This window comes from Narcine bancroftii, chromosome 4 (assembly GCF_036971445.1).
Source record: "Narcine bancroftii isolate sNarBan1 chromosome 4, sNarBan1.hap1, whole genome shotgun sequence".
Classification (NCBI taxonomy): domain Eukaryota; kingdom Metazoa; phylum Chordata; class Chondrichthyes; order Torpediniformes; family Narcinidae; genus Narcine; species Narcine bancroftii.
In genome coordinates, this window is record NC_091472.1 from 107,030,272 (window position 1) to 107,046,537 (window position 16,266).

General features: G+C 38.4%; 1 protein-coding gene across 7 annotated transcripts in view; it reads right to left on the reverse strand.

Moving 5' to 3' along the window:
• Positions 1–16,266, reverse strand: part of ralgapa2 (Ral GTPase activating protein catalytic subunit alpha 2) — a 521,318-nt gene that overhangs the window by 260,198 nt on the left and 244,854 nt on the right. For all 7 annotated transcript variants that reach the window (XR_011355999.1, XR_011356000.1, XM_069932375.1 and 4 more), the window contains exons 27-28: positions 8,005–8,063; positions 4,719–4,827 (exon numbers count right to left, since the gene is read on the reverse strand). Coding sequence is in view for 5 of the 7 variants with exons in the window: in XM_069932375.1 (XP_069788476.1) it covers positions 4,719–4,827; positions 8,005–8,063 (168 nt within the window). In the remaining 2 variants the exon portion in view is untranslated. The remainder of the gene's footprint in view (positions 1–4,718; positions 4,828–8,004; positions 8,064–16,266) is intronic.

Consider the following 16,266-nt stretch of genomic DNA (forward strand, 5'->3'; position numbering starts at 1 on the left):
TTGAAATGATACACCCTCAGTTTTTTAAACCTTTGCATCTGTAACTTAAGAGGAAAATTACCGACGTTTAATGAACCTTAAATTTTATTTCAAGAATGTCAACATTTATTAATCAGCATATCTGATGAAGCAGCATCTTCTGCACATACAAGTTTCCCATTTGTGTATAGATTTAAAACTTAAGCAAAATAAAACACAAGTTGCCTCTTAAAACAAACGCGCAATTAAAAAAAAATGTCTTATGGAAGCTCTGGTATTTGTCATGATTGATGTCTAAAAATTCTAACAACTCAAAGTTGATTTTATTCCAAAAAAATTACTTATATAACTATTGAAAGGATCTTTGAGCCTCTATGCCTATCAGTGTAAGCAGAGCCGGAAGAGAGACAGAGGCGGAGGAGAGCGATGTAGTGAAGGAGTGTGACTTCGAAGCTTTGGCTTGAGAGGCTTTGGCGGGCAGAGGCTGAGGAAGTGCTCCCAGTGAGGGAAGGTTGGTAAGTTTATTTTAATTAATCTAATTTAATTTTAGGTTATGGAGGCAGTTGGGTTGGTCCTGTGCTCCGATTTCAGGATGTGGGAGGTCAGGGACAGCACAAATATTCCTGATGACTGGACCTGCAAAAAGTGCATCCAGATGCAACTCCTGGGAGATCATGTTGGGGAACTGGATTTGCAGTTGGATGAGCTTTAGATCATAAGGGGAGGCAGAGGCAATCATAGATAAGTGTTATAGGGAGTCAGTCACCCAAACAGACAGGAGTCAACTAACAAGGTGACTGAAGAAAGGGGGGAGATAGTGCAGAGAACCCTTGCAGCTGTTCCCCTCAATAAGTATACTGTTTCAGATACTTTTGAGGGGGTTGATCTATCAGGGACAAGTTGCGGTGGTCAGGTCTCTGGCATGGGGGCTACCCCCTCGACTCAGAAGGGAAGGGGAGAAAAGAGGAGAGCTCTTGTAATTGGGAACTCGGTGATTAGAGGAGCAGATAGGATGAGATCAGGGCTCCCAGTTGGTATGTTGCCTCCTAGGTGCCATTTTGCCTCCCAGGTGCCAGGGTCAGGGATGTCACTGATCAAGTACACAGCATTCTGGAGAGGGAGGGCAAGCAGCCAGATTTCGTGGACATAGATAGAAGTGGGATGAGGTCCTGAAGAAAGAATATATGGAATTAAGAAAGAAGTCAAAGTGGTAATCTCAGGATTGCTGCCTGTGCCACGCACAAAAGAGGGTAGGAATAGGAAGATGTAGCAGATGAATGTGTAGCTAAAGAGTTGGAGCAGGGATTCACATTTGTGGATCATTGAGAACTTTTCTGGGGAAGGCCTGACCTGCACAAAAGAGATGGGCAGCTCTTGAACTGGAGGGGGACCAATAACCTGGTGGGCAGGTTTGTAAGGGGTGTTTGGGAGGATGTAAACTTGTTTGGCAGAAGGGTGGGAATCAGAATGAGAAGGCAGAACACCTAGATTTGAAGGGAGAGAGGAGTCAGAATGATAACTTTAATGAAAGGGGTGGGGTGGTAAGAGCAGATGGTAATCAAAGGAGGGTATCGGGGGACATTTTCTCAGGTGTATATATTTCAATGCAAGGAGCATTGCAAGAAAGGTGGATGAACTTAGAGCATGGATTGACACATGGAAATATGATATTGTAGACATCAGTGAAACTTGGTTGCACAAGGGGCATAATTGGCAGCTAAATATTCCAGGATTCTGTTGCTTTAGGTGTGATAGATCGGGGGGGGGGGGGGGGGGAAATAAAAGGTGGAGGAGTTGCATTGCTTGTTAGAGGAAACATTGCAGCAGTGCTATGGAAAGGTAGATTGGAGAGCTCGTCCAGTGAGGCTATTTGGGTGGAATTGAGGAATGGGAAAGGCATGAATACATTAATGGAAGTGCATTATAGACCATCTAATGGGCAGAGGAAATTACAGGAGTAAATTTGTAAGGAGATATGTACAATAAACATAAGATGATGATTATAGGATATTTTAACTTTCCATACATTGACTGGATGGGTTGGAGTTTGTCAAATGTGTTCAAGAAAGTTTTCTAAATCGATATATAGAAGAACTAACTATAGATGGGGCAGTATTGAATCTCCTATTAGGGAACGAGATAGGTCAGGTGACAGAGGTTTTGATTGGGAACACTTTGAGTCTAGTGATAATATTATTAGTTTTAGGTTAATAATGGAGAAGGATAGGGCCTAAGGTTGAGATTCTTGATTGAAATAAAGCAAATTTCGAGGAGATGTGAAAGGATTTAGAGGGTGTGGGTGTGGATTAGGATAATTTATTTTCAGGGAAGGATGTAACATATAAATGGAGGATATTTAAAGGGGAAATTTTGAGAGTACAGAGTCCGGGTGCCCCTGAGAGGACTAAAGGAAGGGTTCAAAAATATAAGGAGCCTTGATTTTCAAAGAATATTGGGAATTTGGTTCAGAGAAAAAGGGATATGTCCAACAGGTATAGACACCAGGGAATAGATGAGGAGCTTCCGGAATATAAGGAGTGTAAAAAAAATCTTAAGAAATAAATTAGAAAGGATAAAAGGAGATAAGACACGGCTTTGGCAGTCTACAGGGTTTCTGCATGTGTATTGAAAGTAAAAGAATAGTGAGAGATAAAATTGGGCCCCTTGATGGGGAAATTTTAAATGATTTTTTTGCCCAGTATTCACCAAGGAAAGGAATATTGAGCTGGGTGAAGTAAGGAAATCTGGTAGTGAGGTCATGGATAATATATAGATTAATGAAGATGTAGTGCTGGCTATTTTAAAGAGAATCTCCGGGTCCTTGGCCATGCGGGAAGTGCTAGAGGCCTGGAGGGTGGCTCATGTTGTTCTGCTGATTAAAAAAGGCTCTATGGAAAACATTTTACCTCTGGCATCTCCCCTAAACTTTCCTTCACTCATGTTAAACAGAGGTTCTCCAGTATTTATTACCATTGACCTGGGGAAAAAATATATACTGGCTGTCCACCCTATCTATGCCTCTCATAAACTTATACACCTCTGTTAAAGGTGGTACCATAAAAGCTGGCTATGCTTTCATTATCCTATGATATAGCTGGAATACATCCACATTTGCCAAATAAAACCTGCAGAGATTGGGGCCCAATTAAATTTTTTTAAAAAGTCTCATGGATCAAAACGCTTGGAGGCAGCATGATGACAAAACGGCTTAAGGACAGATAACAGAGTTACGGGAATAATATTGCTCCCAGGGGCCACTGTTTCTTTCATCGTTGAATAACGAGTGTGAATGATAAAATAGGAAAATTTGTCGGTGATATAAATGTGGTACAGATGACCATCAATGATGGGGATAATAATGGGTGACAAAATGGCTGACACAAGGAGCAGATGGAATCTAATTCAAGGATGGAATAATACATTTTGGCAGAAAGAACAAATGCAGACTAAATGGCACAATTTTTAAGAATGTGTACAAACACAAAATCCTAATGCTTTATATTTTTGTTATTGACGGGACATATTAACAGAACAGTTTAGTAAAGCGTACGAGATCATTGGCTTCACAAAAAGACACAGAGATTGCAAAAGTAATGAAGTTAAGTTGAACCTTTTTATAAAAAGTTGAAACCTTTATCTGGTTTCAGCCACAAATGGAATATTGTTTTCAAATCTCAATACACTCTTTAAAACAAAACTGAAGGATTCCTAATGAAGTGCAGGAAAATTTACTAGAATGATTCCATCAAGGAAGGATTTTAACAAGATCACTGGATAATTTGGTGCTGTTGTCTGTGCAGGAAAGAAAGCCGAGCGATTTGACAGAGATGACCAAGATTATAACAGGCCAAGTCATGAAGTCATTCGCATTTGCCTCTGTTTCAAGGACCAGAAGATCCAAAGGAATGGTCAAAAGATACAGGATGGGGGAAATTAAAAAAAAATCAAGGATGCTTATGAACTGGAACTCACAGTAAAGAAGAGTGTAGGAAAAAGAACCATTCAAAGATTCCAAAAGTTAATTTGAGAGAATACACTTTCCATGATTGCAGAGGTGTAGTGAAAGTGAGCTTTGCAAAGGACCAGCATGGTGGCCATGGGATCAGCAGCCTCTTCATTTTCTGTCACACTTCAATGTTATGAGGTTTAAAAAAAAGAGATTTAGGGAGGGAATTCCAGAGAATGGTTCAGTGATTATTGAGGTGCTTGGTGTATACATTCCTTTTCCTCTAAACTCTATCAATAATAATGGAGAAAATATATTAAAATGGTCTAGCGGCAAACAGACCCCGCTTGTTACACGCGGGTGGCGGGGCAGCAGCGACAAAGATGGCATCGCGGGACCGTTTCTTCTGATACAGACCAGAAGGGCGCGTCCGTGCTCATGTCATCGTGACACTCGCTCTGGTGCATAAGGGGCAGAATGGAGTCGGGTTTAAAGGCTGTGCGCGAGTTTCAAATAAAATCAATTAGATGTGATACCTGAGCACACAGCCTGCCACTTCAGTCTCTGCGCTGTGCTCACTCACAACAAGCGGCAATATACTTATACTGCTGTGGTATATTTAGCAATAGACATTTTCATTTCCTTGAATTGATCTAGACAAGTAAGCCATAGAAGCTTAGCTATACAAATCTAGGGCAATACAGATAAACAATAGATAGAGAAGTTATTTTCTTTGATTCCTTTTTTCAAACATTTAAATGAGCAAGTTACTTCAGAGAGGATTAGCTTTTACCTTGAGCGTCACACCTAATACATTAAGTGCATCTTGGACCAGAGCATGGTTCGTGCTCTGCACAAGTTCTTCACTAATCCAGATTCCAAGACTACACATTGCGATGCAGCTAAATAAAATCAAAAAAGGTGGCATCAGGCAAAATGAAGTTTCAGATTTCAGATTTACTGTTAAGAGTATATACATGACATCACATACAACCCTGAGAGTCTTTTTCCTGCAGGTGATGCAGAATTACCACTTATTGCTTGGGCAAAAAAACTGTACAAATGTAAAAAAAAAATGCAAACAAATAACAAATTGTAAACAAACTGACTGTGCAATACTTAGAGAATAAACTTTTGAGTGTATTTTCTCCATCTTGTAATTTTATTAGGCCTTATTATCCAAGAGGTTCAAGTGAAAACTTTTGACACACAAAGCTTCATACTTTGACCAAAAGCTCTCAGTTTTGCCATTATTAGAAATTAAAATTTGAGGCAATTAATATAATGTCAATGAAACCTATCGGAAACTAGTTTGATTTTAATTGATGAGTTAGAAATGCTTCAACAGTCTCCAACCATCCCCTCCCCACTCTGGGGTCATTCTTGGATTGGTGTTTCCCAGTCCACTATAGGTATCACTGTTGCGACATCCTGGAAAGCAGAGCTGCCCAAGTGACAATTAGGTTGCAGGAGGTAGATGGCTTTCTGATGGTGGACTCTTTCTCTAAATTCTTTTGCTGAAAACTTTACATACAACTGGGAAGCAAATTAAAACAAATTCACTTTAACCTTGAAAATTAATAAATGGGTTTATATTAAAGCCAAAATAATCAGATACAAAGTGCATTTAGTTCTTGACCTCAATAAACAAAGAATGCCTGGTATTACATCCTGGACAAATTGAGAAGTCAGATGTTAACCCATCTGTACTGCTCTGTACAGGTGCTGAAGAGCCCAATGCATGTATTATCTGGGAACATTTTTATTGTGGCTCTTCTACATCTAAATGACTTCTAAATATTATGTAGGGAGATTTAAACCCAGCAATAAAATAATGCAAATATTTTAAAGTCAGAATCACCTGTGACTTGAAATGGGAACCTGCTGGTAGAGCCTCCCCAAATGCATGCTGCTATTGTGATGTCGCCCATCAAGGACAAATTTAAGAACCTGAGCAAGCAGCTGCAATGTATTTTGTAGACAGTACCCATTGCAGCCACTGCACATCAGTACCAGAAGGAACTGTGGTGGTGAATAGGTGTTGCTGGAGCTGCACTCTTCAAAGCATATGGGCATTATTCCATTATGTTGCTCACTTGAGTCTCCTTTATGAAAGGAAGTCTTTGGGGTACCTGGAGGTAAGTCACCATGATAGCAATTAAAAGACACCTTGCCTCTAAAACGCTAGTAGAATTGGTACCTATGCAGGTGATTCAGCTGAGGTTCTGGTCAACAGGATAATGAGAATGGGAGTTAAGCAACAGTTATGTCACTGGATTGCAAAGGTCCACTGTCATGGTCTAGGAATTCTGGGTTAAATATACATTTCCATTGACAAGTCCATGTCTATTTTGGCATTGGTGCATGCAGTCATGGAAACTTAATTTTCTGGGCAGTTACCAAAAGAATTGAACACTATGCTATTATCAGCAAACATCTTTATTTATGATCTCATGAAGGAAGAAGCTGAAAATGGTCAGACATGGACAGTGCCATGAAGAACACATGCTGTAATATCCCAGAGATGAGATTATTAACTTTCAATAAACATAACCTTATGCAAAGTATAACTTCAACCAAAGTAGTGATCTCCCCTTGATGCTCACTGACCAATTTTCCAAGGGCTCCTGTCAAATGCTTCCTTGATGCAAAGGACAGGCACTCGTGCCTCACTTCTAGAATTCAGTTACTTGGACTGGAATGAGGCTGAGAACCAAGTTGCCCTGGATAAACTCAAAGTGAGCATGGTGGGAAAGTTATGGATTGGAGCCATTCACTTGAACAGGATAATATTGCTTGATGTTATGAGGAAGAAATCAAAATAGCTGATGTACTGAGTCCTGTAGGTCTATCTCTTGGCCACCTATTGCAGATGCAGGATTTCAGCAGGAACTTCAGGAGACAGCCAGATTAGTTAGTGCTGGTGTCACTGATGTTGGGCAATTAAACCCCCCTATCTAAAATAAATGTTGTGCCTTTCCTGCTCCCAGTACTTTCTGCACACGCACTAGTAATGATTAGTTCACTTTTTGATGAATGACAATTAGTTATAGGTTTGCAATACACGAAAATGGTAGAGAAACATAGATAATGCAGCTTCAATTGGAAGTAAAGGGTAACCAATGTTTTGGGTTTGAGCAAAAAGCAGGCAGGCTTCTGAATAAAAAAGGTGGAGTGCAGAGAGGAGAGAAGGGAAGAAGGGACAGGGGGAGGAGCACAGGCCAACAGTCAAGACGTCATGGGTGGATAAGGGTGAGAAGGAAGAAGAGAAAAAAATCTGAGGTGATGGGGGTTGGGGTAACTCTCTGAATGGAGAGAAAAGGGGTGGGGAGCTGGAGGAAAGGAGACAGAGGGATAGGGAATGAACAAAAGGCAGGGGAGGGAGCTAACAAAAATGAAGAATTTGATGTAAATGCCATTTGGTTGGAGATTGCCCAGATGGAAAATTAACTTTTGTTTCTCCAATTTGTGGATAGCCTGGTTTCAGGCCATGGACAGACATGTCGATGTGGGAATGGGATGTGGAATTAAAATTATCGACTACTGGGAGATTCCCATTATTACAGTGGACAGAGCAAAGACTCTCAATGAACTGATCTCCTGGTTTGCAACCAGTCTCATCAATGTAGAGGAGTTCTCGGTTTACTTTGCCCATTTTTATCTTGATAGAATGAGACCTCACAAAGTTGGAATTCAATGGGGAGAAGTCTCAGAAAACTCCCTCCTATGTACCAGACATGGCCAAAAGAAGAGGAACATGATCTGCAAGTTAGACTCATTGTCGCCAGAAACTTTGGCTGCAAGCTATTCTGTGAGCATGATGCTGTCATATTAAGGTGTTTGCTATGGTCTTTTGGATATCTCTTCTAATTTAGGCCTCAGTCTCCAGACGTTTATGGGGAGGATTTTTTAAGTTCAACTTGAGTAATCTAGGTAAATGTACAATAATTGTATGATAAATTTTAGCAAAGACTAGCATTAAGCTCAGCCAAAGTTTTGCTGGAATTAATGGCCCATGATTTTATTACTTCTAGTAGAATTCTAAATTATTTCATATTATAAGACACATTCATACTTACCGTGCAGTCTCACAGGTTTCATTCCTTGCATTTTTCATCAGAATATTTACCAAGTAATCCTGAGACAAATACAAGTACAATAATTAAGAATATTCCTTCTTGTTATTTACATTATCAAGGTATACAGATGTAGGAAAATTATCGCTAAACTTCATTTGGTTAGGCAAATTTAAACTATAAAAAAATCATTTTAATGCGATGATCTAAAATATTAACATGCTTTAGAAACAGAAATTCAGTGTTTTGGAAATCTAGTGCTATTGTAGGGAGAGACAAATTATAGATTTTACTGGGACATGTGCATTCAAATATGTCAATTTAAGAATAACTCTTTGAAGGAAATAATTGACATGAAACAGTCAAATGTTCATAGGAACAGATGCTTGCTTGAAAGCACGAATGAAGGGCAATTATTTGGCAGATCATATCACTTCAAACTGTAAAGTGCATTTAACGACCACCAATTCAATTAAAATCCTATGATGAAAATGACATTTCTAAGGTATAAATTCCATTTCTATCATTATTTTCATAAACCTTTATACTGTGGATGATAGGATTATTGTGAAAACCAGGCTTATATTTTAAACCGTGATAAAAATATGAAGGTCATTCTGAAAAAGTATGGTAGTTTATTGTCCTGCTGGACTTAGCAACACTGAGGGTAAAATTTCTTTCAAATCAATATGTGATTAATCAAATACAATCCACAGTTTTAATATCTGAGCATATAAAGTAATACACCTGTGAAAAAACATTCTACAAATCATAGTAGCTTGAGGAAACTGAGACATCATATACAAAACAAAATCCCATCTAGATTTTAACCTTTATGGTGAAACAGTAACCCATCTAAACCAGTATAGAATTGTGTAGTATACAATGGGAAATATCACAGTACCTAACATGGAGCTATAATAATGCTAAGAAAATTGTAAATGTAAACAAATAAACAACAGTAAACTGATAACAAACTGACTGTACAATTAAAAAAAGTGCACAAGTAAGAGTTCTTAAATGAGTTCCTGATTGAGTTTATTGTTGAGCAATCAGGTGGTGGAGGGGTAGCAGCTGTTCCTGAACCTGGTGGTGTGAGTTTTGTGGCACCTAGACCTCTTTCCTGATGGCAGCAGCAAGAACAGTGTGTGCTGGATGGTGTGAATTCTTGATGATTGCTGCTGTTCTCAGACAGCAGTGTTCCTTGTAGATGTTCTCGATAGTGGGGAGGATTTTGCCTGTGATGTTCTGGGCTGTGTCCACTACCTTTTGGATGGCTTTACGCTTAGGGGTATTTGTGTTCCAATTCTAAACTGTGATGCAGCCAGTCAGCACATTTTCCACCACACATCTATAGAAATTTGCTAGGGTTTCTGGAACCTCTGCAAACTTCTGATGAAGCCGAGGCGCTGACGTGCTTTCTTCACAATGCCATTGGTGAGTTAGATCGGAGAAATATCCTCCAAGATAGTGACTCCCAAAAACTTAATTGCTCACTGTCTCCACCTCTGATCCCCCAAACTGGATCGAATACTTCTGGCTTTCCCTTCCTGAAGTCAACAATCTGCTCCTTGGTTTTGGTGACATTGAGTGCGGTTGTTGTTGGTGCCCCATTCAGCCATTCATTTCAATCTCCCTCCTATATGCTGACTCATCGCCTTTCTTTATATAATCCACTACAGTGGTATCATCTGCAAATTTATAGATGGAGTTATGTTGTACCGAGCCACACAGTCGCAAGTGTAAAGTGAGTAGAGGATGGGGCTAAGAGCGCAGTCCTGTGGAGCTTCGGTACTGATAGAGATTGTGGAGGAGATGTTCTCACTGATGGTGGTCTGGAGGTGAGGAACTCTATGATCCAATTACATAGTGGGGTGTTGGAGTTTGCTGATCAGTTTTGTGGGGATGATGGTGTTAAATGTCAAACTGTAGTTGATAAAGAGAACCCTGATGAATGCATCTTTGATATCCAGGTGTTCCAGGGTTTAGTGTAGAGCCAGTGAGATGCCATCCAATGGGAGCTGAATGGTTCAACACCAGCCTTTCAAAGCACTTAGTCACTGTTGATGTTGCACTGTTGTTTGCAGTCACTATATGTCATTAAATCATTTCTGAAGTGATGCTGCAATTAGAATATCATCTTGGTCTACCTTGGATCAACTATTCTCAACGGGGCCATGCAGCACCCCCAGGGGGTAGGGGGCACATATTGAAATCATAAAATATTTTTATATTTTTTAATGGAGAGAAACATGAAAGAAATCAAGTAAACTTGACTGCTTCACTGGGAAGGGGATCCATAAACATTGAGCAGTCATAGAAATGGGGGTGGGGTGGGGGGTGGGGGGGGTGCATACCCAAAAAAAATTGAGAATGGCTAAAAGAGATTAGACAAATTTGCTTCCATGTGCTCATTATTTTACAATGAAGTTGAACAATACAATTATAAAATGTGCTACAAAACCAAGAAGATAAAAAAGTAACAAAAGTGATCATAAATAACAGTAACAAAACACAATCATGCTAATAAAATAGAATAAGAACATAACAAAGCAAATCAAATTTCAAAATTCCTTCCCCTAAACAAGTTTGAAAATTAGCGTTAATAAAACAAAGTGGCACAATCCAAGAGTGGGACAACACAATGCTAAAATTCCACACTCACACTTCTTCTTTGGCTTGGCTTCGCGGACGAAGATTTATGGAGGGGGTAAAAGTCCACGTCAGCTGCAGGCTCGTTTGTGGCTGACAAGTCCGACGCGGGACAGGCAGACATGGTTGCAGCGGCTGCAGGGGAAAAATGGTTGGTTGGGGTTGGGTGTTGGGTTTTTCCTCCTTTGCCTTTTGTCAGTGAGGTGGGCTCTGCGGTCTTCTTCAAAGGAGGTTGCTGCCCGCCAAACTGTGAGGCGCCAAGATGCACGTTTTGAGGCGATATCAGCCCACTGGCGGTGGTCAATGTGGCAGGCACCAAGAGATTTCTTTAGGCAGTCCTTGTACCTTTTCTTTGGTGCACCTCTGTCATGGTGGCCAGTGGAGAGCTCGCCATATAACACGATCTTGGGAAGGCGATGGTCCTCCATTCTGGAGACGTGACCCACCCAGCGCAGCTGGATCTTCAGCAGCATGGACTCGATGCTGTCGACCTCTGCCATCTCGAGTACTTCAACGTTAGGGATGAAAGCACTCCAATGGATGTTGAGGATGGAGCGGAGACAACGCTGGTGGAAGCGTTCTAGGAGCCGTAGGTGATGCCGGTAGAGGACCCATGATTCGGAGCCGAACAGGAGTGTGGGTATGACAACGGCTCTGTATACGCTTATCTTTGTGAGGTTTTTCAGTTGGTTGTTTTTCCAGACTCTTTTGTGTAGTCTTCCAAAGGCGCTATTTGCCTTGGCGAGTCTGTTGTCTATCTCATTGTCGATCCTTGCATCTGATGAAATGGTGCAGCCGAGATAGGTAAACTGGTTGACCGTTTTGAGTTTTGTGTGCCCGATGGAGATGTGGGGGGGCTGGTAGTCATGGTGGGGAGCTGGCTGATGGAGGACCTCAGTTTTCTTCAGGCTGACTTCCAGGCCAAACATTTTGGCAGTTTCCGCAAAGCAGGACGTCAAGCGCTGAAGAGCTGGCTCTGAATGGGCAACTAAAGCGGCATCGTCTGCAAAGAGTAGTTCACGGACAAGTTTCTCTTGTGTCTTGGTGTGAGCTTGCAGGCGCCTCAGATTGAAGAGACTGCCATCCGTGCAGTACCGGATGTAAACAGCGTCTTCATTGTTGGGGTCTTTCATGGCTTGGTTCAGCATCATGCTGAAGAAGATTGAAAAGAGGGTTGGTGCGAGAACACAGCCTTGCTTCACGCCATTGTTAATGGAGAAGGGTTCAGAGAGCTCATTGCTGTATCTGACCCGACCTTGCTGGTTTTCGTGCAGTTGGATAATCATGTTGAGGAACTTTGGGGGACATCCGATGTGCTCTAGTATTTGCCAAAGCCCTTTTTTAATGAGTCAGTAAACACAGAACGTAATTGAAGCACAATTTAGAAAAAGATTTTAAAATTTCCAGGTCCTGGAGATTTACCTGACTGTAATGAAAAAATAGCAAAAAGTATTTCCTCTTGTAAAATAGGCTCCTCCAGACTCATATGACTATTCTGAGAAAGAATGGGAATATTTAAGCGGACCAAAAATCTATCATTAAACTATTATCATTATTAGATTCAGAAGTACACAATTTAGAATAAAATTCTCTAAATGTATCATTTATTTTAGAATACTCTCTGATAACATTACTGTCATCCAGCCAAATCTTTGTAATTTGCCTTAGCAGCAATTCCTTTCAATTGATTGGCCAAAAGCTTACCAGGTTTTTCACCATGAATGTAAAAATTGCTGTTCAATGGGATAAGTAGAAAGAAGATTAAATTTAGTTTTAAATTCAACTCTCACTTTATATAATTCAGGATCTTTAACTCCTGCATATTGCTGATCAATTTGTTTAATCTGATTAATTAGATCTAATCTTTCTTTATTAGTCTTCTTCTTTATACTAGAAGTATAAGAAATAATTTGCTCTCTCAGATATGCTTTCAAAGTGTGCCAAACAATCAAGCTAGAAATTGTTGAAGAAGAATTTGAATTAAAGAAGAAATTAATCTGCTCCTCCATAAATTTCAAAACAAATATTGTCTGAAAATTAAATAGAATGAAAACACCAATGCTTCTTTGTAGATCAGAAATCAGGAAAATTCATAGACAGTATGATAGAAGCATGCGAAAATATCACTGTACTCTGATATTCACATTATTTGGTCATGAAATCAGTTATCTATTAAAAAAGGATCAATTCGCGAATAAGTACAATGAACATTAGAAAAAAAATACTCTCTCCTATTGTGGTAAATAAAACACCAAACTTCTGAAATACCAAAATTTGTTATAAAAGAATGAATTACAGAAGCAGATTTACTCAAAGTTACATATTTAGGGGATGTGATCTAGGACAGGATCTAACCAACAATTAAAGTCTCCATGCAACACCAATGAATGAAGACTCAAATCCGGTGGGGCTGAGAAAAAAACCTTTCAAAGAACCCTGCATCATCAATATTAGTGTGAATACATTAGCAAAAACTACCATATTATTATGTGATTTGCCTGTAACAATAATATATCAACTGTTTTTGTCTGATATAATATTGTGATGTACAAAAGGAATGTTCTGATTGACTAAAAATAGAGACTCCCCTAGCTTTAGCATTAAAAGAAGAATGAAAGCATTGTCCTTTCCACTTTGACATAAGACAGGTATTATCACAGTTTCAGATATGAGCTTCTTGTAAAAAGACAATCTTAGCTTTTAAGATGTCTGACTGCACAAACACTCTCCTGTATTTAATAGGATTGTTTGGACATTACACATTCCAAGAGATAGCTTTGATAAAATTAATCATAATTTTAAAATTAATGTTATGAGAAGAACCAGGTAGAGTCCATTACCAACCTCCAAGCAGCCACTTCGAATCCGTGCAATTACACAGCTTACACAAAATTTGAACAACCTTGAAAATCCAACACTTTAAACCCAAAAATCCACACTCCCTCCCAAACACCCCAACTTGGAAAGTAGGACAGCAACAAGGTAGGACAGCAACAAGGTAAAAAAAAAAACATTTTAAGCCCCAAACACTTCTGCTGAAGATTCTAAATATAGTTCCTTTTTAAAAAAAGAATAATTGTTAATAATTTTTCCAGGTAATGAAAAATTGTATGAAAGAATACAACCAAAGTGAAAGAAAGAATTTACAATAAAGATAACAATACATGTGCATGCGTGTTAAATTCCCATCTCCCCTTCTCACGGTCAAAAATAAAGAAAAAGAATCCAAACTAATACATTAAAATAACATTAGAACCTTCACAAACATGTCTAAATAGCAAGCATTCAAAATAATAATAAAAAAATTAAGCCATTCATTGTTTTTTTAAACTTTATTTAAAATTTTCAAGAAAAAACTTATACAAAGCCCATAATATAGAAATGAAAAACTACAACTCACCCACCCCAAGCCATTAATAGTAAAAAAAACCCCAGAAAATATGGAGACCCATACACATTCCCTATTTAACTTTGCAGGCTTGATGGAGCAAGAATGATGCATGATTAACTTTAAAGTTTCCCGCATGTAATATAGACTATGCACGTGTGCATTATTATTAACATGAACCTTATTTTCCCACGGTCGTGTGATAAACTAAACACAAAACACAGATAACACTACATGCGCTATTAAATGAGTAACAAAAGTAGAAAATTAAAATAAATATTATTAAGGTAAAATTAATATATTCAACTTAAAATCTTTCATAGAAATTTAAATTGGAACAGCTTCCCTCAGCAGGAGATAGTGACAGCTATTAACTCTCTGGAGTCCGGCAAAAGTTTGGTCTAGACGGATTCGCAGCAGAGTTTTATATATGTTTTTCTCACTTGCTGATACATTATTTGGACTCAGTCTTTGCTCATTCTTCAATTAGTGGAAAGCTATCTCAAATATTTAAAAAATAATAAGGATCCCTTGAACTGTTCCTCATAGACCAATTTCCCTTCTAAATTTTGATACGAAGATTCTGGCCTCTAGGTTAGAAAATGTTATGCCACTAATTATTTCTTAGGATGAAATGGGATTCATTAACAATTCAAGGTATTCTTTACTCTCTCACAGTTTCGTCCTCTGAATATATTATCTCTTTAGATGCCAAAAAAGCATTCAATAGACTGGAATGGGAATATTTATTTTGTGTACTAGAGAAATTTAACCTAGGCTTTCGATTCATTAATTGGATTAAATTGATACATCTATCACCTACATCTTCAATTTTCTCTTATTTAACTAAAACCAAACCCTTTAAACTGCATCATTGAATCAGACAGGGTTGTCCTTTATGCCCTCTTTTATTTAATTTGGCTTTGGAACCATTAGTACTTTCTTTTCAGCAATCTTTACGGTATCTCTCGATGCTGCTGATCTTCTGCTATACATATCCAATCCTGACCATTCGATTCCACATATATTTTGCTACTTCTCAGTCAATTTGGTCAGTTTTCAGGCTATAAATTAAACCTGCAGAAGAGTGACATGTTCGTTTTGAACTCTTCCTGCTCCTTAGATTCCTTTGTCCCTTTTAAAATTGTTAATAATCAATTTAACTATCTAGATATTACTATTATTAAAAGTTTAATCATTTTTTAAGGAAAATTTCCTTACCCTACTGAATAATGTTAAGAAGTCCCTATCTCAAAGATCTCCTCTTTCAATGACATTAATTGGATGTGTTAAATATTATCAAAAATAATATTTTGCCTAAATACTTATATATTTTTCAAGCTGTACTGGTTTTTGTTCCTAAATGCTTTTTTGATTCATTAGATTCTCTCATCTCTTCTTTTGCTTGGAAAAACAAGTGCCCCCGTCTCAAAATAAATTTTTCAAAATACTAAAAAAAAACGGAGGTTTGGCATTACCTAATTTTAGATTTTATTACTAGGCAGCAAATATTAGATATATTACTATTTGGATTTATCATAATGAATAACAAGGTGCTTCAAGATGGATTGACCTAGAGATTGTCTACTGAAAGGTATTCTCTCCTTTCGAGACCTGGAGCACCCTTGCCTTATTCCTTAAGCCCTATTCTATGTAACTCCTTTTATTTTACCTTCGGTCAAAGATACTGGTTATACTCAATGGCTAAGCTTGGGTATTCAATCTTTTCTAACTCTATATATTGACCAAAATTTTACTTTTTTGAACATTTATCTATTAAATTTAAAATATCTAAACATTATTTTTTTCATTAAAGATGATGGAGCTTCTTAAATTCTTTAACACTGAAGCTTCCCCAGGATTTAGATCTTAACCTTATTTGGGAAGAATATAGTTTTAAACCTAACCATAAAGGAATGCTTTCTGCTCTTTATGAATTACTGTTAAGATCTTGGATAGTTCCCTGGGTGGCATTAAGAAAACATGGGAACAACATCTTTCAAAAATCATTTGCTGAAACTACATGAGATTCTATTTTGAAAGGCGTTCACTCATCTTCCATCAGCCACACTTTCCCAAGATTCAGTTAGCTAAAATATATCCCAATATTTCCTCTAAATGTGATAAATGCATAACTGAGGAAAATACTTTATATCATATGCTATGGCTATGTCCTTCTCTCTTTAATTTCTGGCACCTTATTTTTAGTTCTTAATTTTAACTCA